A 25231-nucleotide genomic window follows, 5' to 3' on the forward strand; every position below is an offset into this window, starting at 1 on the left:
CTTCATGGTAACCAATGACGTCACACTGGTCTGCAAAGCATTGTGATGCAATTTCATTGCAGCGATATCTACAGTGTAGATATCGCTTGATCCCACGCAAGCAATATCTCCTCCTGTGGGAGCCAGTTTTGGATGATAAACATAAACACAACCAATTTACAACACATGTCCATTACACAAGGAGTTTTCATAGAAGACACACACAATAATGAACCTGTACCGAAATAATGACATTGTTATTGACACAGTTCGATCGAGGCGACCCTCCATGCTCTGTAACTAGCACTTTGAAGCATATGTTCATATAGTAATAGTAATAAATTTATGCATCATCATCATTGCACAGAATATACTACACACATTTATATTCTAGCTTATATCATGATGTACTAGAATAGTTTATTTACGGTAATGACGTTACTATTCAGTAACATACATACGATTGAAACACAATGACATGGTGATGGGTGGTTCAGTCCTCCGTGTGCCCCGAGGTGTGATCTGTGCCCCGAGGTGTGATCTGTGCCCCGAGGTGTGATCTGTGCTCTGAGGTGTAATCTGAGGTGTGATCTGTGCTCTGAGGTGTGATCTGTGCTCTGAGGTGTGATCTGTGCCCCGACGTGTGATCTGTGCCCCGAGGTGTGATCTGTGCCCCGAGGTGTGATCTGTGCTCTGAGGTGTGATCTGTGCCCCGAGGTGTGATCTGTGCTCTGAGGTGTAATCTGAGGTGTGATCTGTGCTCTGAGGTGTGATCTGTGCTCTGAGGTGTGATCTGAGATGTGATCTGTGCTCTGAGGTGTGATCTGTGCTCTGATGTGTGATCTGTGCTCTGAGGTGTGATCTGTGCTCTGAGGTGTGATCTGAGGTGTGATCTGTGCTCTGAGGTGTGATCTGTGCTCTGAGGTGTGATCTGAGATGTGATCTGTGCTCTGAGGTGTGATCTGTGCTCTGAGGTGTGATCTGAGGTGTGATCTGTGCTCTGAGGTGTGATCTGAGGTGTGATCTGTGCTCTGAGGTGTGATCTGAGATGTGATCTGTGCTCTGAGGTGTGATCTGTGCTCTGAGGTGTGATCTGTGCTCTGAGGTGTGATCTGTGCTCTGAGGTGTAATCTGAGATATGATCTGTGCTCTGAGGTGTAATCTGAGGTGTGATCTGTGCTCTGAGGTGTGATCTGAGATGTAATCTGTGTTCTGAGGTGTGATCTGTGCCCCGAGGTGTGATCTGTGTTCTGAGGTGTTATCTGAGGTGTGATCTGTGCTCTGAGGTGTGATCTGTGCTCTGAGGTGTAATCTGAGGTGTGATCTGTGCTCTGAGGTGTAATCTGAGGTGTGATCTGTGCTCTGAGGTGTGATCTGAGGTGTGATCTGTGCTCTGGGGTGTGATCTGTGCTCTGAGGTGTAATCTGAGGTGTTATCTGTGCTCTGAGGTGTGCTCTGAGATGTGATCTGTGCCCCGAGGTGTGATCTGTGCTCTGAGGTGTAATCTGAGGTGTGATCTGTGCTCTGAGGTGTGATCTGAGGTGTGATCCGTGCCCCGAGGTGTGATCTGTGCCCCGAAATGTGATCTGTGCTCTGAGGTGTGATCTGTGCTCTGAGGTGTAATCTGAGGTGTGATCTGTGCTCTGAGGTGTGATTTGTGCTCTGAGGTGTAATCTGAGATATGATCTGTGCTCTGTGGTGTGATTTGAGGTGTGCTCTGAGATGTGATCTGTGCTCTGAGGTGTGATCTGAGGTGTGATCTGTGCTCTGAGGTGTGATCTGTGCTCTGAGGTGTGATCTGTGCTCTGAGGTGTGATCTGAGATGTGATCTGTGCTCTGAGGTTTGATCTGAGATGTGATCTGTGTTCTGAGGTGTGATCTGTGCTCTGAGGTGTGATCTGAGGTGTGATCTGTGCCCCGAGGTGTGATCTGTGCCCCGAGGTGTGATCTGTGCCCCGAGGTGTGATCTGAGGTGTGATCTGTGCTCTGAGATGTGATCTGTGCTCTGAGATGTGATCTGTGCTCTGAGATGTGATCTGTGCTCTGAGGTGTGATATGAGGTGTGATCTGTGTTCTGAGGTGTGATCTGTGCTCTGAGGTGTGATCTGTGCTCTGAGGTGTCATCTGAGATGTGATCTGTGCTCTGAGATGTGATCTGAGGTGTGATCTGAGCTCTGGGGTGTGAACTGTGCCCCAAGGTGTGATCTGTGCCACAAGGTATGATCTGTGCTCTGAGATGTGATCTGTGCTCTGAGATGTGATCTGAGCTCTGAGGTGTCATCTGAGATGTGATCTGTGCTCTGAGATGTGATCTGTGCTCTGAGATGTGATCTGTGCTCTGAGGTGTGATCTGTGTCCTGAGATGTGATTTGTGCTCTGTGATGTGATCGGTGCTGTGAGATATAATCAACGCTGTGAAATGTGATCTGTGCTGTGAGATGTGCTCTAAGATATGATCTCTGTCCTGAGATGTGCTCTGAAGTGTAATGGCTGACGTGCAAGTAGATTTCATGGTAACTCCCATACTTTAACAGTGGCTTACGACAGTCACAGTGATACGATGGCTTTGTGGAACGGGGCCCTGATCTTCAGGGATAATGCTGAGTTACTATTCCTTCGCCAACAGCAACAGGGAACCCTGTAACCGACGCCAGTCACTACACTGCAAGTGTCATCAAGGATTTCTAGGCTGCACCAGAGGTCATATACATCATCGGTCTCTGGTGTATGGTATCTGGCCGTGTGGGGACGACTGTGGCTTAGTCGTTTAGGGCGCCGCAATTGCGGCAGTGCTGACACGCCATGATATTCCTGGAATACTGTTCAAAGTGGTGTTAAAACTAACTCACTTGCTCACTCTACCTACGCAGAACGTGTATGTACAAACGTCATGTCCATAACGTACAAGCATGCAGTGATCTCCAGTCAAAAACATAACGTACAAGGATACAGTGATCTCCAGTCAAGAACAACATAACGTACAAGGATGCAGTGATCTCCAGTCAAGAACAACAAAACGTACAAGCATGCAGTGATCTCCAGTCAAGAACAACATAACGTACAAGGATGCAGGTTTCTCCAGTCAAGAACAACATAACGTACAAGGATACAGTGATCTCCAGTCAAGAACAACACAACGTACAAGGATGCAGTGATCTCCAGTCAAGAACAACACAACGTACAAGGATGCAGTGATATCCAGTCAAGAACAGCATAACGTACAATGATGCAGTGATCTCCAGTCAAGAACAACATAACGTACAAGGATGCAGTGATCTCCAGTCAAGAACAACATAACGTACAAGGATGCAGTGATCTCCAGTCAAGAACAACATAACGTACAAGGATGCATTGATCTCCAGTCAAGAACATAACGTACAAGGATACAGTGATCTCCAGTCAAGAACAACATAACGTACAAGGATACAGTGATCTCCAGTCAAGAACAACATAACGTACAAGGATGCAGTGATCTCCAGTCAAGAACAACACAACGTACAAGGATGCAGTGATATCCAGTCAAGAACAGCATAATGTTATTCCAAAGAGTACCTCGGAAGATTCACTATTTCCTCGCAGTTATAATTCCTTTTAGCAACAGTGACATATTCCTCTAACCTTCTGTGACCTTCCCCTCTGCTCATGTCAAATGTGTTCAAGGACAGGAGGTGTTTCAGAATAGCCACGTTACCGCCCTCACTTGCCAACATCAGGCAGTCCCTGTTGTATTTATCAGTAAGTGACAGATCAGCTCCCTCCAACACAAGAAGATTATAAACATCATACTGTCCTCTTGCAGCTGCCATCATGACTGCTGTTTGATTCCACAACCCCGCTCTTCTGTTGATGTCAAATGTTTTCAAGGATAGGAGGTGTTTCACAATAAACACGTTGCCTCCCTTACAAGCCAACATCAGGCAGTCCTTGTTGAATCTATCAGTAAGTGACAGATCAGCTCCCTCCAACACAAGAAGATTATAAACATCATACTGTCCTCTTTCAGCTGCCATCATAACTGCTGTTTGTTTTTGTGATCTCCTTCGTCTGTTAATGTTTAATGTTTTCAAGGACAGGAGGTGTTTGACTATAGACACGTTACCCCCAACACATGCCAACATCAGGCAGTCACAGTTGTTTACATCAGTTAGTGACAGATCAGCTCCCTCCAACACAAGCAGATTATAAACACCATACTGTCCTCCTTCAGCTGCCATCATAACTGCTGTTTGATGCCCCCACCCTCCTCGCATGTCTATGGTTATGTGTTCACATGTCAGCAGATACTCTACAACTGATACATAGCCGTTGCTAGATGCTATTTGGAAAGCGTTCATATTGAAAACATTCTCGAGAGTAAGATCTGCTTTGTGTGAAACAAGGAACTTGAGGATTTCGACCTGCCCTGACTCAGCACACACCATAACAGGGGTGTTCCCCGTTCTATCGGGGTCATTGATCAGGTGTTGAAACTTCTCAATAATAACATTTACTATATCTTTGCTTCCTGATTTACATGAAAGATGAAGACAGTTGTAACGATCTTTGTCTGTCGCTGAAACATCAGCTCCCTCTTGGAGGAGGAAGTTGAACACACCCAACTGTCCTGCCTCAGCAGCAATCATCAGCAGAGTCCTCGCTCCCTTTGTCCTCCTGTCTACATCGTATTCCCCATGTTGTTTGAGTACAGCAGCAATATGTTGCAGGTGCTTGAGATTGCCATGTTGTGTACAGCCTATGATACTCTCATAAAAGTCAGCGAGTACAGAATGTGAAATGCTTCCCTCTCTACACATCAGTGACACTGAGTGTTCAAACAGTGAATGGTTAGTTGACAGTGAAACCCAATACAGAAAACATTCCCCTGAGCTCTTATCTTTTCTATGAAGAACATTTGGCAAGTCTGCCGTCATCTGTGTCAAGAAGTCGGTGGCTATTTGAACACAGCTGAATACAGGGTGACTTACTGTCCATCTGAAGCACCCTTCTCGGACACCCTCCACCAATCTGCTGATCACTAACGGGTGGAGACTTGAGGTGATGTACATCATGTTTGTTACATCATCAGTGTGGGTTATCTGCTGGTGATCAGCCTTGTTCAGCCTCACTCTTTCATATAAAAACTGCAGAGAACAATGTTCCAGTAACAAATCTTCATTGAGATTCCCCAAGGCACATGCTGCAGCATCATAGATGGATGGATGAGAGAAGGAGGCTACATGATTCTCCACTGTACAGTAGGTGCCAGTAAAGTTGCTGATCTCCCTGCCAATGTCTGTCCGAGTGCAAGACGCGACATCCTCCTTTACAGCCTGAAACAGATCAGTGAGACTCTTCTCCTTCCCCTTAAAAGAGGCAAGGTTCAATTTCCCTCCACACAGGACGAGGAGAACTAGAGCTGCCGACCTGCTGCTGCCTTTACGGACAATGGAGTCAAGGTCACCTCTCAGGTAGGTCACAGGTTTCTTGAAGAAGTCAATAATGTTGTGCATCTGGAAGGCTGGGTTGGTACAATACAGTTGACAGATCAGAGGAAATCCAAACATGCTGTCTTGTAACCGAGTGATGGTGTTCTTGTCCTCATTGGAGATATCACATTTTTTACTTCTTTTCTCGAACGAATTCAGAATAGATTCCTTCTCCTCGGTAGTCAGGCCGGTCTTGGTCATGTCAATGACACTTTCAGGCTTGAAGAGACTGACCTTGAACTGGTGCATTCTTCCACGTCCTTCATTCCAGTTGTAGCTTCTGGATGTGAAAATAAAGTGGAGCTTGTGAGGGCTTTTTGGCTTCTCATCTGTTTGAGTCTTGTCTAGCTTATTCTTCCAATCTCTCTTCTGGGCTGCTTGTTCCTGTTGGAATGAAGTGTTTACCAAATCATCAACCAGGGCAATCAACACTTTATGAATTTTCTCCAAACTTGAAGGAAATGCTACAGAACCAAATATATCATCAAACACAACCAGCATGTCACATCTTCGTTGAATGATTGTATCTACATCAAACACTTCAATATTTTCAACAAACACAACTTCGTACTTTTTGTGGAGATATTTCTTACATATATTGAGAGCAGTGCTTGTTTTCCCTTCTCCAGGAGCTCCACAAATTGCCACATGGTTGTGCCTTTCCAGAAGTTCTTCTGCTTTATGAAGCGTGTGAGTTTCCTTAAACACTTCATTCAGCTGCTTGATCCTGATGCCAAGAGACTCTGAAAAAGACATCAGAGCATTACACTACATCATCAAAGAATTATGAAACTAGAAACTGGTTTTTTTAAACAAAGAAACACTCAAAAAAAAAGAAAACTGCGTCATGGCTATCCCCAACCAAGGGTTACCTTAGAGTTTTGTTTCTCTTCGTGGCAAGGGATAAGTATGTTTGCAATATGGACACACAATCTACTTCAAACAAAGAATGTGCAGTGTGGGGGGTTACATTGTAAAGTATAGAATACATATTTACGAAACTTGTGCCTCCCATTCCAACCTGGGATATTGTCATTATACCAAAGGATGTTAACAGAAAGTGCCTTGCATTCAATTGAAAGCACTTAATTTTCAAATATTCAGTCTGTTCCTATCATATACAAAATATCGTGCAAAGGTTAAGGACACACTTGGGCAACCACATAGAGCGCCCTCCATTTGAAATAATTATCAAAATCTGATATATTTGATATCTATATACTTACCCTGTTCGCCTTGTCATGAACATTTGGTATCATGATATAGTCGGAATGGTACAATCGACTCTGCTTTATGCAGAGTTTCTATTGGATATGGAAAGGGTTTTGTCACTTTATGTACATATATACAATGCAATATCTTGCTGTAATACCAAAACGTAATCCCTACGGAGATCTCTCACCAAGAGAGAGGAGAGAAAACAACAGCAAGAAACAATTTGCCCAAACACGGCTACCAGCAGGCATCACGTCACCCAAGGTGTTGAGCGAATCAAGTTCTTCCAAAGAAGGTCCCTGTGGAGAAAAGCAGAAGGGGTGGGAACATTGCCTCAGTAATGTAGGATAAGTATATAATATATCAGATATTGATCAATTTTGACTTATCCTGCATTACATTTATTGAAAGTTTATTCCCACAGGAAGGTGGTGGGGAAACCTTCAAAGGGTCTTGGCTGGTAATTAACTAAGGCTGCTCTTCAGTGACTTGATATGTCAGATGAATCAGCATATCTCTGATTAGGTCGTAAAAAAAATCAAATAGACGCCGGCAATTCATTTTATAGCTTCTTCATAGTTATTATAAACAAAAGAAGGAAGAAGGAGGAAGAAATCGTCTGCCTGTGTTTAGATACAGAAGTAGGCGAGATGTGTGACTCAAATCGACAGTCACTCCAATTGTTAACATCAACACAATCTGACGGTGGGGGAAACGGTGATAGTGCCTAGTGGTGCACTATCAGCGACGTCCTGGGTAGGGGTTAAGCTGTCCTAACACCAATGACCCAAAGTTGTGATGCCTCCTACATCCTCTACTGACAGGTCTTGCAGATCATGCCTTGGGAAGAGTGTGTCAGATTTCCAAAAGCATCCCTCCGTTATCAAAGCCACAGTGCAGTTGCCATGTGGCGTCATCGTAAATGCTCTGATTTCATTGGGATTGTTTGCTTCAGGAGGAAGTTTATTTGCTGCTGAGTACGTCTGTAGAATCGTAGACCAGAGCGAGAAGCTGATCATGATTTTAGATACTTCTGACCAGCACATTAAAGTCGGAATATAGAGGCACTTTCTCATACGATGGAGTTGTCCAGTGAGGTTGGGCCGTAATACTCTAATTAGACATAGCAGCAATTCTGCTTCATCTTCAGATTCTGCTATAGGTGATAATGTCAGGATGCTGAAACGCCGATCTGGTTGACATAGAAGTTGTTTATATTGCTTTTAATTGCCAACACATGCCCAGTTGTACTGCATTATGACGAGACAGTTCAAACAGTGACCTGTGAAGATCTGGGATAGAATAGGTCTTCAGAGACCCATGCTTGCTGTAGGCGACGAACGGGATCTGGTGGTCTGGTTCGCTGAATTGGTTGATGCATGTCATCGTATCCCAAAGGCCCGTGGATCGATGATCATGATGGATTGTATGGTCCAGACTCGATTATTTACAGATCGCCGTCATATAGCTGGAAGATTGCTGAGTGCGGCGTTAAACAACAAACAAACAAACAAATAAACAATCTTGTCTCGGTTGTGTTGCAATGCCTGTTCAAAACAGGTGGACGAAACTTATGCTTTTAGACTTCAAGTTTGTAGGCTTTGAACATGAGTTGGAGTTTGGTTATGTGTGTATGTGTGTAGCCTTTTAGATGACCCGTTCCATACAAGTACACTAGGAAGTGGTTGATGAACAACATGGTAGCCTTCATAGGAGATTTGTCATGACCCTGACGGAAAGACTCAAATGACAATGATGAGAAGCCTCTGGAGTAGCCTTTGGATATCAAATCTGCCTCCTTATGGTCAAGGCGGGAAGATGGTGATTGAGGCTAGCTATGAATACATCTGTGTTCGGGTATCCAAGATGTCAGACCAAAGGCGTCTGTTCGAAGCATCCACTCTGTGGATGATGGCTTTTCTGGTCTTGACCAGGCATCTACTGGGACGTTAGCAAAACCCAAAATATGGTAGACTCTGACTGTCGCCAGTCTGAGTGACGCCAAGTGTGTTTCAGGATGTACAAGACTACCTTGCTGTTGTCCATCGAAAAGCTGATGCAAATGTTGTATTGTTAAAGTGACGGCTTCCAACTCCAAGTTGTTTATGTGCCAGCTGGCTTGAATGTCAGGCCATAGGCTAGAGGTCGTCTGCTCCCCACCTCTCCAAAGAGATTCCTCCAAAGGCGTTCAATGGGAGTGTCCACCATCAGATCAGAACATAAAGTATTAGATGGAGGACAATCAAGCCATTCTCATCGTGTCTGAGGTAAGGTTGGAGAAACATTTGAAGCGGACGAACTGAAGGCAATCCAATAGCATCAAGTCATGTGCCGATTGTCAAGATACGTATGAGGACTTGACAATCTTTCAGGAGCAGTGGACCCTTTAATCCCGGGGGTATCGGCTCCTGAACCTTGTACCACTGTTCTACGGTCACTTTTAGAAGGCCTGCTGCTAGCTGGTGAAAGTTAATGCCCATGTTGGAGTCAGGAGTCAGTTGTGAATAAGTTTATCATCCAGTCCAGTTGAAGTAACAGATGTCGAGGTACGCCGTGATGGGTTTCGTCACAGGCATAAAAATCCACCGGGCTGCGGAAATGTCAAATGGTAAAATACTCATGTAATTCCTGTCTGACAGATGAATAGGGATATGGAGGTACGCATCCTCAAGGTCGATACTACTCATGAACTCCTTCGGTTGAACAGGATCCTGAGAGCTGCCAACATGATCATCTCCCGTTAATCTCTGTTGATGATGCTCATGTAGTGGATCATTCACATTTTGTTTGAACCCTTCTAGAAAGAACCGCGAGCTTCTCCCTCCTACCAGTCCTGGCTCCTCACAGACGTTTACCTTTGCCTGTACTCAGCTGAGAAGAACGACCTTATACTAGAAGACCAACCTGTAAGTCCCGTGACCAAATCATGGAAACAAAGGTTTAAAAGTGTTTTTGAGTTTCCTGATGTATACTGAACAATTTTGACTTGGGCTGCCCGGTTGAAAATCCTGGGCATTTTGGGGAAGGGTCAACAAAGGTCAAACAGGGGTCAAAATTCAAAATTGTGTCGATATGCATATCAAATTACTCGTCCAGTCATAAGGAACCTAGAAATATATAGTTTGTTATACTTCCTTAAATGGGGGAGCTATGGCCAAAAACGTTGAAAAGTCAACGCACTTTTGGCAGTCGATGAAATTCACAAACACAGTTAACATTGTCCGATAGTCATGATTTTAGTGTCTATTAATGTGTTTTCTGACATAACAAATTCAACCAAGCAACTTTTAAAAGTAAAAAGGGTTACCTTGACCTTGAAAATCGAAAATGGTTGGCTGCACGAAGAATGCGTCAGCAAAGTCACAGGATCCTTGGCCAATAACGCAGCATATTTCAGAATCTATTGTCCAGTAATGCTTTTCTAACCTTACTTTAGTGCATAATTCATCATCCTACTGTGTCATACCGATCAGATGCAGAGTCGGAATCACTGTCACAATCACTAGTATCTGAATCTGTGTCCGATTCTACAGAGCAGTTTGCTCTGGCATCACTCAGATGTTGAGGCAGTGCTGGCTGTGAATACCGTATTGGCGAGTAAGCATTCTTCCATGGCACAATGATTGACGTACGTTCACCTCGACGTCGGTACACTAGAACCCGTCCATCGCTGTGGCTGAGGTGAAAACGAGAATCGTCAGTGAATAGAACTTGTCCCAACTGCATGGCCGTCCAGCATAGATGCTGTCTGCACAATTGTAGACGTGCTTGGCGGTGGTTTCCTGTCAAAATGGGACGTCTGGCGGATCTTCTGGCGACAATCCCTGTACATCTGGAGCGGCGACGTACGGTTTGTGAAGATATTTGTCAAAGGCCAGGGATGCTTCTTGCAGTCACTGTTGCTGGCTGGAATCGATTACGTAGGTGTGTTGTTCGAATCCAGTTGTCTTGTCGATTATTGGCTACGCGTGGCCTGCCACTCCGAGGATGGTCACTGACTGCATTCGTCTGTTGCCAACGTTGCCATAAACACCAGATTGTGTTTCTGTGGACGTTAAATTGTCTTGCAACATCACGTTGACTCGATCCTGCTTCAAGCATACCAATGGCTCGCAGATCTCATTTTCAGAAAGGCATGGCATTTCGTAATGTTGACTAATTGCGTAATTTTGCTGTTTTTCTGAGTGGTTGTTGTCAGCACCATGGTAAACAATGCATATGGAATCCCGTTAACGCACATGTTCGATACCCATTCTTGGGTAGTGAAATGCATGGGGTTTGCATAAAAGTTAACCTTTGGATGGAATGCATGATTTTCTGTAGCAGTTGAGTTTTTGTGACTTGATTCCATACATACACTACAATATTGAAAACCAAACTTTTACTTGTTTGAAAAATACACTAAATTATTGGTGTCACAGGAACTTTTGTTGTTGAGTATATGTAAAGTTAAAAACTATGACATTTACCTTGTGATGCACAGCCTTGACGTCCGTGATTGCAAACTGAAATGTAAGAGATGTTGAACAGGTCATACTGGGGTACTGAACAACCTGGAGCAGGAAAACAACGGTAGTGGGGTTGGACAGGTCATACTGGGATACTGAACAACCTGGAGCAGGAAACAACGTTAGAGGAGTTGGACAGGTCATACTGGGATACTGAACAACCTGGAGCAGGGAAACAACGTTAGAGGAGTTGGACAGGTCATACTGAGATACTGAACAACCTGGGGCAGGAAGAAAATGTTCGATGAGTTGGACAGGTCATACTGGGATACTGAACAACATGGGGTAGGTCATACTGGGATACTGAACAACCTGGAGCAGGAAAACAACGTTAGAGGAGTTGGACATATCGTACATGTGTAACAATGTCAGAAGCGACTTGTAGCAATGGGTTAAAAATAGCAAATTTATAATCAAGCACAGGCTGGGAGACTTGTCTGTGAAAAAGGTCGAAGCGGAATAATAGTTGAGTTCGTCTTGACCGGAGAAAGTTTTTCATCAAGCTGAATCCATGCTCAACCTCTTCAGTGGAAGAACGGATAAGCAGTGTCCTGTGTAGAAGATGCGTCATCATTGGAAAACACTCACCAACAACTCTATCTTTGAAAACAGACTGATACAAATCATTCATCTTGAATTCACTTATAATGATTGTTAAATATATGCTTTTTCATTGTAAACAGATGTCTTTTGATTGCCTATCAAGTTCCCTATTGAATGTATCCTCGTATAGGTTCCGCAAAATATTTAGCAAGGCAGACCATCAGCCACATCATCTGGGAAGTTTTCTGGATCAAGTACACCAAAAGCTTGAGTGAGTGAGTGAGTATGGTTTTACACCGCTTTTAGCAATATTCCAGCAATATCACGGCGGGGGACACCAGAAATGGGCCGGAAAGCTTGAAGCATATAAAAGTCTGGAAAGTTATTTAAGGTACGGACGTTTACTACAATATCTGAAAAACTATCGGACCTACTCCAGTCAAAGTTTGTATGAGATTATTAAACAATCATACATTACTGGATATTACATTTAAAGACAATCGGTGCATGAATAAAAAATCTGTGTCTTTTAGCTATCACTATATTTCATCAACAACCGGACCTGTTGTCACGGGTGGAACGAGCTGTCATTGTAACAGCCATCTGCATAATGCTACCCCTGCGTCACAGGGCCATATGACACAGCTGAACCAATCAACTCAACTCGAAAGGTTGCACGGGAATCACGCAAGTTGAGACGCCCAGCTCCAGCCTGACTAGTAGGGGGTTGTCAATTGTGTCTATATTTCACAATCAACGGCTAATGTCATTAAAAAATTCCCAAATTTGAATCAATATATTCCCAATTTCGATCACTCAATCTGAACATTTCCGTTACAAATCTCTGTGAAAGTGTGAATGACTTCCGACATTGTGATTTAAAACATCCAACATTGAGAATAGCTTTCGGTATTGATCGCTGGCATAAAATATTGTGTGTACATGACGGGCATCTTTTCTTATTTTCCCCTTGCCCCTCCTTTACAGCTGTCACTGACACCAATCAGACTCAGTTTTGTCGAGTTTCACTGCTTTAGTACAGGGGCGTACAGTGAAAATTCAGATAGAACAAGGAACCGAAACATGTTTATTTCACAGTGGGGATACAGGCGTTGTTGGGTTCAAAGAGAGGTGTTGCTTGTCTTTTGAAGTTGACTATGCGCTTATATTACCATTAGTTGACGAAATTCCAAACAGGCGACTTGTTTATCAAATATAGTATCCAGCAAGAATGGATATAGTATTCGCTCATGACTTACCAAATATGGTGCCTTGTCCTACAATGTTGCAATTGTCGGCTACGCCTCCAGCCATTCCTATCACTGTCTTCACATCCTTCTCTTCCCTCTGGGTGGTCTGAGGTGAAGCAACATTCCGATTCCTGGCACCTTTGGCTGTCATATGTAACAGAGATTATATGACAGAAGCTTTCATAGATGCTCCAGTGAAAACTGACAACTATCAATAAGGGATAAAACAATGAACGTTCATGTTAATCATTGTATTTTCGTTAAAGATAACTGTCTTGTTATGTTTGTTCATAAGTGGCCACGCTGAATCGGAGCACAGCTTATAAAAGCTTTGTTCTAAGGTCCGATGAATCTTGCATGACGGTTATGTAGGGTTACGGCTACCCTACCCTACCCTACCCTACCCTACCCTACCCTACCCTACGTTGTAACCTTGTAGCTTCTGAGCAAGAGTCATATTATGCTCTTTGAAATCTTCGATTGTACCTTAAAGCTTGTGTTATGAAGACACCAAAGCCTGGATTTGCTGGAATATTGCTGGACATTAAGGGAAAGTTGAAGTTTTCCATTATGTCACTCTGTATCTTTATGCATAGATCTAAATAGGAAATAAATGAGATGGTTTCATGGGTCCCTTATATTTCTATTTCGGGTGATAAAACAGTAAAAGGAAATTGGCTATTTGATGGTTATTGAACGATATCCAATCATCGATATACCTTAAGATAAAAAACCTCTTTGCCAAATTACTTTGTTTTGACTTTGCCAATCTGAGGAGAAATGTCCGATTTATATGCATGAAGAAACAGATCAGCAAAAGGGGAACACAAATGGTGGCCATAGGCCAAATTCCTGCCTAAATGTCTCACCAAAACAATCTTCAAAAACGTTATGATTTCACAAATTGTTTTCTCAGTAAACTTCAGATGACATTTGTTTTCATGTTTGACAAACTTTCCTGAACCTCGGAAAATAGAGATGTAACTGTTTTTACCATGCTTTGTAACAAAAGCCCCATGGGTCAACATTCATAATGATTTTTATCCCGATTGGCTGTTCATATCTATCAATGAATTGAAATATTTTAAAACGAATTTTCGTCTTCAAAATGAACTTTACAGTGAATAATCTAATATGTAAAATGATGATGATTTCATATGTCGTCTTTTATATTTTTATTTTTTTGTTCCTGAACATGGTGAGCAAAAAGAAATTATTTACTAATTACAAAAAAATGTTACTAATGTTAAATTAGTTATCTAATTTTCCCATATTTGAGTATGACACAATGTGAATTTGACAAGTACAATACTTTATTGTGTGTGAAACATAAATACATAGGATATATGTAAACAATAAATTATCATTTTAATAGTTATACAAACATTTTAATACCCTTGTAATATTACGTTGTTATTTTACTGCTACAGTTACATCCAAACTTTTTTTTTTATTTTTTTTTATCAGATTATAAATTAAGAATTACTGATAATAGGCATTTAAAATTTAACATGTTCTTTTTATTATCATGAAACAAGACTCATAATAAATATATATCTAGTGATCTGTTCATATATGATTTTTTTGTAAAAAGAATTAAAATTTAAATTTGTCATTGCTTATGTTAAGAAATGAGGTTAATGGTAAATGTTATAAGATGACCTCTTGTTGGTCGTTTCTTCATCATCCATAAATTTGAGTTTTTCTTTACTTACCAAGTTCTGAAAATTTACACATTAGAATAATTTAAGGTCTGTGATTAAAACAGTGACACATCTTTCCACTCTCAGGCAGCCAATAAGATTGTGTGAAAAAAATAAACCACTATAAACCATGTAATGGGAGAATAATACAGAAAAATAACATTTCTTATTTTTTCATATGTCCAGATTATCATCCAAAGAAATGCTGAATAATTATCATTAAAATTAAGCTAGCTATGCATATTGGGGTTCTTTATCTTCTATGATAATATAACAGTTGCATTATTAAAGAACTGGTTTTTCAGTAAACATTGTAAATAATTAAAAAATCTTTGGTTAAAAGAATATACATGTACATGAGACAAACATAATTCTAATTCCTATAATACTCTGTATTGTCTGTTAATTCTGAAAAAAATCACCCGTGATCGTGAGTTTTTACCTAAAAATGATAATATGAAATTAATTTTTAGATGATTTCTTCCTATCCAAAATACCAAATATGTTTTAAGATGCATAAATGTAAATCATTATTGAAATAAAATAATATTGTTTTTTAAAAACATTCCTAATAAGGTTGATTGGTGCCCACCATCTTTATCTTCATCATTTTGTCTGCTCCCTATAAGAAATCAAAATAGCTGAGAAAAAATATAACTACATAGATCTAGGTACTTCACTTAATACATTCAAGTTTAAACGTGTTAATGTTTTTGTTTTTTAAAGTGAGTTTCTTAATTGTCCTGAAATAGAATGTTTAAATAATTGAAGTCTGCAAGTTAAAAAAAAAACAAAAAAAATAATTATAGGCCAAAATGATTGACTTAAATTGATCTGGATAAACTCCAACTGTTGAAAGGGGAAACAACTGCTGTGGTTGCAAAATATCTTGGTCGTGAGATGTTCGGTCCGGCAAAGGTTGATCATTTAATGCATCAAAAATTGAGCATTGCTTTTGAAACAAATTATTGAAGGTGTTTATTTTGTTCAAATATGAAATATAAGACTCGATTAGTTTAATATAACTATGAAATAGGTTTTTGACGCTTGGTTACACAAACTGATTTTTGTGTGAGAATGTTTTTGACTTTAAGGCATCAGCTCCTTGTTTGAAAAGATACCAGTGATAGTCCACAACTCATATTGACAGGCTACACAATTTCTTTAGTTCTGTGAAATTTAAGGAAATGTGAAGAGTAAATTTGAGGACAACAGATAGCAGGCCATAGCATCTCATACATGTGGTGTGTCCTTTTCTAAGCCATTTACCAAACATAAATAGTCATTAACATGTAGGTTGTAAACATTTGGTGACAGTTGGAACAGATACTCAGATTACAGGAGCCATCATGCATTACAAGTTGCCAGACATGGATCTGAAGACTGTTTTGCAATACTTTTATTTTATATTAGCTCGTTTTCTTAAATTTCACATAGTTTCAGCTCCTTCTGAAATCATCTGCCTGAGGCAAGGCAGTTAACTGACTGAATATCACCAAAACATATCTTGTCTATTAGGCATACATACCTTCATCTACATGTTCAATGTCTATATTTTCTGTATTCTCCACAGTGCTGCCTGCTTCTTCGGTCGTTTCTTGCGGGTTGTCTGTGGCAGTACCTGCAAGTTCCTTGTTTTCCCCATCTGGTGCCGTGTCATCGTCATTGTGTTTCACCCTGCGCTTTGGTGGTGTACATCCTCCATGCTCTGTGTGAATTTCATCCGTCTGTCCTTGACGTTTCTCCATCCCATTGATATTCAGTGACTAAGTATATTGTTCTATTTTATATCTCTGAACATTCTTCATTCTTTCCTGTCATCCAACAGTGTCTTTAATCTAAGATGTCATCAAACTCATCATTCTACAACAAAAACATCTACATGTGTACAATGTTCATCTGTAGGACAGTCCTACCCGTGGCCATTTGGTATTGGTGTATAAAGATTGAGAACTCTCTGCCACGCCACTGTAGCTCACCTGGATATGTAGTCAAACCGTTATTTGCTTTCCATATGGTCAAAGTGGTCAATTATTATTTTTCGTATTTTACGAAATAACAGAGACATACATATTAAACACTACACTACAGATATACCAAATTAAATTCGATGTTTAAATAGCTGAGTAAAAGCCATAAATAGTCCTTTTTCCATGTGATTACCAATATGGGGTAACATCAAGATGTTTCTGTGAATATGTTTACAGTGCAATGAAATGCATTGTAAAAGAATTTAACAACATGGTCAAAGTGCAAATATCAAAATATCAAATATAGCAGTTAACATAACATATACACGTTGGGCCCCACTACCAACTACACATGTACAAAATTACATGACATATAGAATAATAATGAGCGAGCAACATATGGCTTACACAGTGTTGTACTTATTAACGCTACTGTAAGAGACACACATCTAACTACACACTTCTACCAAATTACTTTTTTAACAATAATGTCCGAGTAATATAACAGCAATATTGAACAACGGATTCAAATCTCTTGAACAAATTCAGGCATCATTATCATTCAGAAGAATCATGTGAACTTGAAGCGTCATTGGTACTGTGGTTTCTGGGGAGAATATGTTACCAGACGATGTCGTCTAGGATGCCAGACAAGCAAGCCATGGCATCAGCTCAATTGACAACAAGATAAGCACATAAAGCAATATATGGCTCACTCTGCACCATTCAGTGGTTTTCGGCCACCATGGGAATTGCAGGCACAGACACAAGCTAGTTACGCACACCGTAGAGTGAAGGGGTTGACTCATAAGAGTCATGGAACGGGACAGCCAGAACATTCACTCTGGGCACCACACGAACCAAGTGAGCATTCCGTTTGCACTATCGTTACAAGCTGTGTTAGGGTGGTATATGAAAGACACACTGTTTAGAAAGATCACTTTGAAATGAATGACGTAAGGTGACATCAGAATGTGTGAACTAGTTCTATCCACATAGGCGGGAACACAATAGTACACCGCCGTATACCCAAGACTTTCGAAGTATATGATAGTATTAAACATGAACAACTTACAGAGAGACTATCAATGGGATAATATCAGATCCTAATATTTGTTATAAGGGAATGTTTCATTTGTATTGGTATGTATTTTGCATATTTTAACTTTGTGTATTATTTCCACAGGCCTCCGTTCATATAATCTATTAAAAAACTGGCATTTGAATATCAACTTGCGTTTGCGTGATTTATTCACAAAACCACTGCAGTTATACGAATATATTGTGCTATGTACACGCTATAATCGAGTTCCTATGGCTCGTGTATATTGATCGGTGACTTCATAAACATAGTGAAAATCTCTTTGAAATTTGTGTTAGGATGATAAATGGAGACACACTGTTTAGAATGGACATTTTCAAAGGAATGATGTGTGTAAGGTGACATCCGAGTGTGTGAACTAGTTCTATCCACATAGGGCGAGGCCACAAGAGTACACCGCCGTATACCCAAGACATTAAACAACAACATTAAGATAGCAGTGGACAGAAACAGACCTACCCTAAACATAGAGACAATGTGGGAGTACAACCAGGAAGTAGCCAGTGTTCTACTTTCGTTGTCAAGTAGGTAGGGGAAGCAACTCTTACAGTAACAGTCTATTTTAGATCCATGCACACATCAATTCTATACAGAACAGGTTCAATACCCCTGGCTTTAAAATGACATGTTTGTTTGAATAATTCGCCTCATGTTCTGTTTCTCATTAAGTTACCTTTCTCTGGCGCATGTTAACCTAATCTGTACATACTGCTACTATTAGGGGTAGCTGTATATAAAGGGTCTGGGTGTGAGACCAATTCGAGGGACTCAAGTGCCATACTTACCATACAATACAATACACCCAGTAAAGTGAAAAATCCATTTTAGGTCATTTGTTTATTTCCTGTATGGTATGAGTGAGTGAGTGAGTTTGGTTTTAGGCCGCTTTTAGCAATATTCCAGCAATATCACAGTGGGGGACACCTGAAATGGGCTTCGCACATTGTACCCATGTCGGGAATCGAACCCGGGTCTTCGGCGTGACGAGCGAATGCTTTAACCACTAGGCTACCCGACCGCCCCTGTAAGGTATGAATAACTATCACAAATTGAGGCACAAGCCAAAGGTTTCAAGAGTCATATTTACAGTAAAGAATCCATGGAAGATGAGGTAGACAATTCCTTATTTCTTCTGACAAAAAAAAATGTTAGGACTTAATTTCTATTTGAAATAAACTTGAAATAACGAGACAGAAACTAAAATAATCGAAAGTACGAGATAAGAATCGAAATTTCGCGTTTAGGAGATTAATTTGAAATCACGAGAAAATATTCAAAGTAATGAGAGTGAGTGAGTGAGCGAGCGAGTGAGTGAGTGAGTGAGTGAGTGACTCAGTGAGTGACTCAGTGAGTGAGTGAGTGAGTGAGTATGGTTTTACGCCGCTTTTAGTAATATTTTAGCAATATTCCAGCAATATCACAGTGGGGGAGCCCAGAAATGGGCTTCACACATTGTACCCATGTCGGGAATCGAACCCGGGTCTTCCGCGTGATGAGCAAACTCTTTAACCACTAGGCTACCAGACCGCCCCCAAAGTAACGAGAAAAAACACAACATTTCGTGAAAATAACTGAATTAATGAGAAATTTCGATTTCGAAAATTACATTAATGCTACCAAAGTGACACCATCGGCTTTCATATGCAGGTCTTTGACGTACACCACTTTTGTGAAACCCAAGAGCACGGATAGGGTGCTGAAAATCCTGGAAACATAATCGGAGCGAACCGTAAATCGAACCCAGGATCATAGGAGCGCAACTCTGCACAGCGAATTGCGGTGCCTCTGGCGACTGGCTCAGAAGAGTGATGGACTGTCCATACTGTTGGATCATCCGAAACAGTGTCTTCAAGTTAGTGTTGATGTCGGTGTGAATGTCTCCCCTACAGCTGACTCCCCTCCCTCGCAACTAGAGTATTTGTCAATGGTTCGGTCTCCAGTCTTCACCAGATGACTCTGGCTATGTAGTCACCAATTTAAAATAACAAGTCATTTTAAAAATGACAGCGACTTAACAAAATCTAAAATGTTGTGAAAAACTTATGTGTTTATTTCCACACCAGGTCTGGACAAACGCAGATCACCACAAAACATAATTCAAAACATAAATGCCCGAGAAATGTCAGTCTTAAATACTTACTGAAACAGATTCCATATGGAGTTTCAGTCAGGTGAGCTACTAACAGATCTTCTTGCCAACACCCTCATGTGTATTGATCGGTTACTTTACAAATAAATTGAAAACACCGTTATATCTGGGATTGGGGTGGTATATGTAAGACACACTGTTTAGAACGGACATTTTCAAATGAATGACGTGTGTAAGGTAACATCAGAGTGTGTGAACTAGTTCTATCAACACAGGGGCGGGGCCACAATAGTACACCGCCGTATACCCAAGGCTTTCGAAATTAAACAACAACATTAAGATAGCAGAGGAGAGAAACAGACCTACCCTAAACATAGAGACAATGTGGGAGTATATGATAGTATTAAACATGAACAACTTACAGAGAGACTGTCACTGTGTGCGGGCAGTCCACCCGTCTGTACAACCAGAAAGTAACCAGTGTTTTGCTTTCCTTATCGGGTAGGTAGGGGAAGCAACTCTTACAGTAACAGTCTATTTTAGATCCATGTACACTTTCCTTCTGTACTTGTCAGGTTCAAACCTCCTGGCTTTAAAATTACATGTTTGTTTGGATAATTCGTCTCATGTTCTGTTTCTTACAAAGTTACCTTTTTCTGGCGCATGTTAACCTAATCTGTACATACTGCTACTATTAAGGGTAGCTGTATATTAAGGGTCTGGGTGTGAGACCAATTCGAGGGACTCACGTGCGTTACGTACCACACAATACAATACACCCAGTAAAGTGAAAAATCCATTTTAGGTCATTTGTTTATTTCCTGTAAGGTATGATTAGCTATCACAATATGATGCACAAGCCATAGGTTTCATGAGTCATATTTACAGTAAAGTATTCATGGAAGATGAGGTAGACAATATCTTATTTCTTCTGACAGAAAAATTGTTAGTATTTAATGACATCGCAAGATCAAGAAAACATGTCCTGAAATTGTTTCAAATATTTCTATTTGAAATGAACTTGAAATAACGAGAAAGAAACTAAAAAAATCGAAAGTACGGGATAAAAATCGAAGTTTGGCATTTTGGAGATTAATTTGAAATAACGAGAAAATATTCAAAGTAACGAGAAAAAACACTAAATTTCGTGAAAATAACTGAATTCATCAGAAATTTCGATTTCGAAAATTACATAAATGCTACCAAAGTGACACCATCGGCTTTCATATGCAGGTCTTTGACGTTCACAACTTTCGTGAAAAAACAAGAGCACAGATAGTGTGTTGACAAACCTGGAAACATAACCAGGGCGAACCGAGATTCGAACCCATGATTATAGGAGCGCAACTCTGCACAGCGAATTGCGGTGACTCTGGCGACTGACTCAGAAGAGTGATAGAGTGTCCATACTGTTGGATCATCCGAAACAGTGTCTTCAAGCTAGTGTTGATGTCAGTGTGAATGTCTCCCCTACTGCTGACTCCCCTTCCTCGCAACTAAAGTATTTGTCAATGGTTCGGTTTCCAGTCCTCACCAGATGACTCTGGCTATGTAGTCAACGATTTAAAATGCCATGTCTGGACAAACGCAGACCACCACAAAACATAATTCAAAACATAAATGCCCGAGAAATGTCAGTCTTAAATACTTACTGAAACAGACCCCATAGGGAGTTTCAGTCAGGTGAGCTACTAACAGATCTTCTTGCCAACACCCTCATGTGTATTGATTGGTTACTTTACACATACACTGAAAACACCCTCACAAACTGTGTTAGGGTGGTAAAGGAAAGACACACTGTTTAGAACGGACATTTCCAAATGAATGACGTGTGTAAGGTGACATCAGTGTGTGTGAACCAGTTCTAACCACATAGGGCGGGGCCACAAAAGTACACCGCCGTATACCCAAGGCTTTCCAAATTAAACAACAACATTAAGATAGCAGTGGACAGAAACAGAACTACCCTAAACATAGAGACAATGTGGGAGTATATGATAGTATTAAACATGAACAACTTACAGAGAGACTGTCACTGTGTGCAGGCAGTCCACCCGTCTGGACAACCAGGAAGTAACCAGTGTTCTGCTTTCGTTATTGGGTAGGTAGGGGAAGCAACTCTTACAGTAACGGTCTATTTTAGATCCATGCACACACCCCTTCTATACCAAACAGGTTTAGTACCCCTGGCTTTAAAATGACATGTTTGTTTGGATAATTCGCCTCATGTTCTGTTTCTCACTAGATAACCTTTCTCTGGCGCATGTTAACCTAATCTTTACATACTGCTACTATTAGGGGTAGCTGTACATTTAGGGTCTGGGTGTGAGACCAGTTCGGGGGACTCAAGTGCCATACTTACCACACAGTACAATACACCAAGGAAAGTGAAAAATCCTTTTTAGGTCATTTGTATATTTCCTGTAAGGTATGATTAGCTATCACAAATTGAGGCACAAGCCAAAGGTTTCAAGAGTCATATTTACAGTAAAGTATCCATGGACGTCACCCGAAGATGAGGTAGACAATCCTCATTTCTTATGATTGAAAAACACTAAGTACTTAATGACATCACCAGAAGAATAAAACATGTATTGGAATTGTTTCAAATATTTCTATTTGAAAGAAACTTGAAATAGCGAAAACATAATCGAAAGTACGATAAGATAAGATCTAAATTTCGCGTTTTGGAGATTAATTTCAAATAACGAGAATATATTCAAAGTAACGAGAAAAAAACGCTAAATTTCGAGAAAACAATTGAATTAAGGAGTAATTATGATTTCGAAAATTACATTATTGCTTCCAAAGTGACACCATCGGCTTTCATATGTAGGCCTTTGATGTTCACCATATTCGTGAAACCCAAGTGCATGAATAGGGTGCGGACAAACCTGGAAACATAATCGGGGAGCATTTGTCAATAGTCCAGTTTCCAGTCCTCACCAGATGATTCTGGCTATGTAGTCAACAATTTAAAATGTCAAGCCATTTTCAAAATGACAGCTACTTAACAAACTTATGTGTTTATTTCCATGCCAGGTCTGGACAAACGCAGACCACCACAAAACATAATTCAAAACATAAATGCCCGAGAAATGTCAGTCTTAAATACTTACTGAAACAGATTCCATAGGGAGTTTCAGTCAGGTGAGCTAATAATAGATATTCTTGCCAACACCCTCGTGAGTATTGATCGGTTACTTTACAAATAAATTGAAAACACAGTTACAAAGTGTGTTGGGGTGGTATATGAAACACACACTGTTTAGAACGGACATTTGCAAATGAATGACGTGTGTAAGGTGACATCAGTGTGTGTGAACCAGTTCTATCCACATAGGGCGGGGCCACAAAAGTACACCGCCGTATACCCAAGACTTTCGAAATTAAACAACAACATTAAGATAGCAGAGGAGAGAAACAGACCAACCCTAAACATAGAGACAATGTGGGAGTATATGATAGTATTAAACATGAACAACTTACAGAGAGACTATCACTGTGTGCAGGCAGTCCACCCGTCTGTACAACCAGGAAGTAACCAGTGTTCTACTGTCGTTATCGGGTAGGTAGGGGAGTGAGTGAGTGAGTGAGTATGGTTTAACGCCACTTTTAGCAATATTCCAGCAATATCACGGCTGGGGACACCAGAAATGGGCTTCACACATTGTACCCATGTCGGGAATCGAACCCGTGTGTTCGGTGTGACGAGCGAACGCTTTAACCACTAGGCTACCCGACCGGTAGGGGAAGCAACTCTTACAGTAACAGTCTATTTTAGATCCATGCACACACCCCTTCTATACAGAGCAGGTTCAATACCCCTGGCTTTAAAATGACATGTTTGTTTGGATAATTCGCCTCATGTTCAGTTTCTCATTAAGTTACCTTTCTCTGGCGCATGTTAACCTAATCTGTACATACTGCTACTATTAAGGGTTGCTGTATATTAAGGGTCTGGGTGTGAGACCAATTCGAGAGACTCAAGTGCCATACTTACCACACAGTACAATACACCCAGTAAAGTGAAAAATCCATTTTAGGTCATTTGTTTATTTCCTGTAAGGTATGATTAGCTATCACAAATTTCTGTTTGAAATAGACGAGAAAAAATCGAAAGTACGAGATAAGAATCGAAATTTCGCGTTTAGGAGATTAATTTGAAATAACGAGAAAACATTCAAAGTAACTCGATAAAACACTAAATTTCGAGAAAATAATTGAAATAAAAATGACAGCCACTTAATAAACTCTAAAATATTGTGAAAAACAGCTGTCTTGTGAAGACTTGGATGTGAGATCAAGCCATAGGTTTCGAGAGCCATATTTACAGTAAAGTATACATGGACGTCCCAAGAAGATGATGTAGACAATTTCTTGTTTCTTCTGATTGAAAAACTGTTTGTTCTTAAAGACATCACCAGATGAATAAAACATGTACTGGAAATGTTTCAGAATTTTTTCGATTTGAAATAAACTTGAACTAAAGAGAGAGAAATCGAAATAATGAGAATCGATTAAAAAATTCGAGTTATTAAGATTAATTTCAAATAAAGATATTCGAAGTGGCGGAAAACAAAATAAATTCGAGGATATAATTGAATGACGATAAATTTCGATTTAGAAAAATACCATAATGCTACTAAAGTGACACCATCCGGCTTCCGTATGCAGATCTTTGACGTTTACCATTTTCGTAAAACCCAAGAGCACTGATTGGGTGCTGCCAAACCTGGAAACATAATCGGGGCGAACAGGAATTCGAACCCAGGATCACAGGTTAATAACGTCCCCAAGAGACGCAACTCTGCACAGCGAATTGCAGCGCCTTAGACGACGAACTCAGACCGAGGTGAAGTGGCCATACTGTCGGATCATCAGAAGCTATGTCTTCAGGTAACGTGAGTGAGTGAGTAAATTAGATTTACCGACGCTTTCAGGACTATTCGTGTGATATCACGTTGGCGGACCCATATTGCACGAATGTAGGCAATCAAACTCGGGCATTTGGGGAGACAAGCCAAAAATATGTGTACAACATAGAGTGTTCTCAGATGAGGGAGTGACAAGTCAACGATATGTGTGACGCAAGGTTCTCTGGGAGCCTGACAGTATTCTACATGTTCTGTTGGTGCTAGTATCTATGTTAGTATACACTCTTCAAAAACAGAAACGCACAGGTAGTATGTAGTTCACTGAACCTGACTACACAAGAGATCCAGTATATAAATTGGATATATGTAATTGGAAAATGTTGGTGGCCTGATATTCGACAATGTACTATAGGCCTTTGGCCTCATAAGTACCATGAAAAAAGATTGATTGATTGATTGATATTCGACAAACGGTGCGTCAAAATGCAGCCATTGTCGATTTGCAATGTCTTAAACGGCATTGTTTTCAC

At 40.7% G+C, this 25231-nt stretch overlaps 1 protein-coding gene across 1 annotated transcript; it reads right to left on the minus strand.

The window, feature by feature from the left end:
• Positions 1-420: 420 nt before the first annotated feature.
• Positions 421-16520, minus strand: LOC139466624 (uncharacterized). The gene is made up of 5 exons (XM_071248212.1): positions 16192-16520; positions 12970-13104; positions 11129-11164; positions 3598-6187; positions 421-2248 (listed from the first exon to the last, which is right to left on the minus strand). Exons 1-5 carry the CDS (start codon positions 16409-16411, stop codon positions 421-423), a joined length of 4809 nt encoding a protein of 1602 aa, XP_071104313.1. The 5' UTR covers positions 16412-16520.
• Between the last annotated feature and the right edge of the window lie 8711 nt (positions 16521-25231).

This window comes from Haliotis cracherodii, unplaced genomic scaffold, assembly GCF_022045235.1.
Source record: "Haliotis cracherodii isolate W230 unplaced genomic scaffold, xgHalCrac1.p SCAF_19, whole genome shotgun sequence".
In the NCBI taxonomy this organism is placed as follows: domain Eukaryota; kingdom Metazoa; phylum Mollusca; class Gastropoda; order Lepetellida; family Haliotidae; genus Haliotis; species Haliotis cracherodii.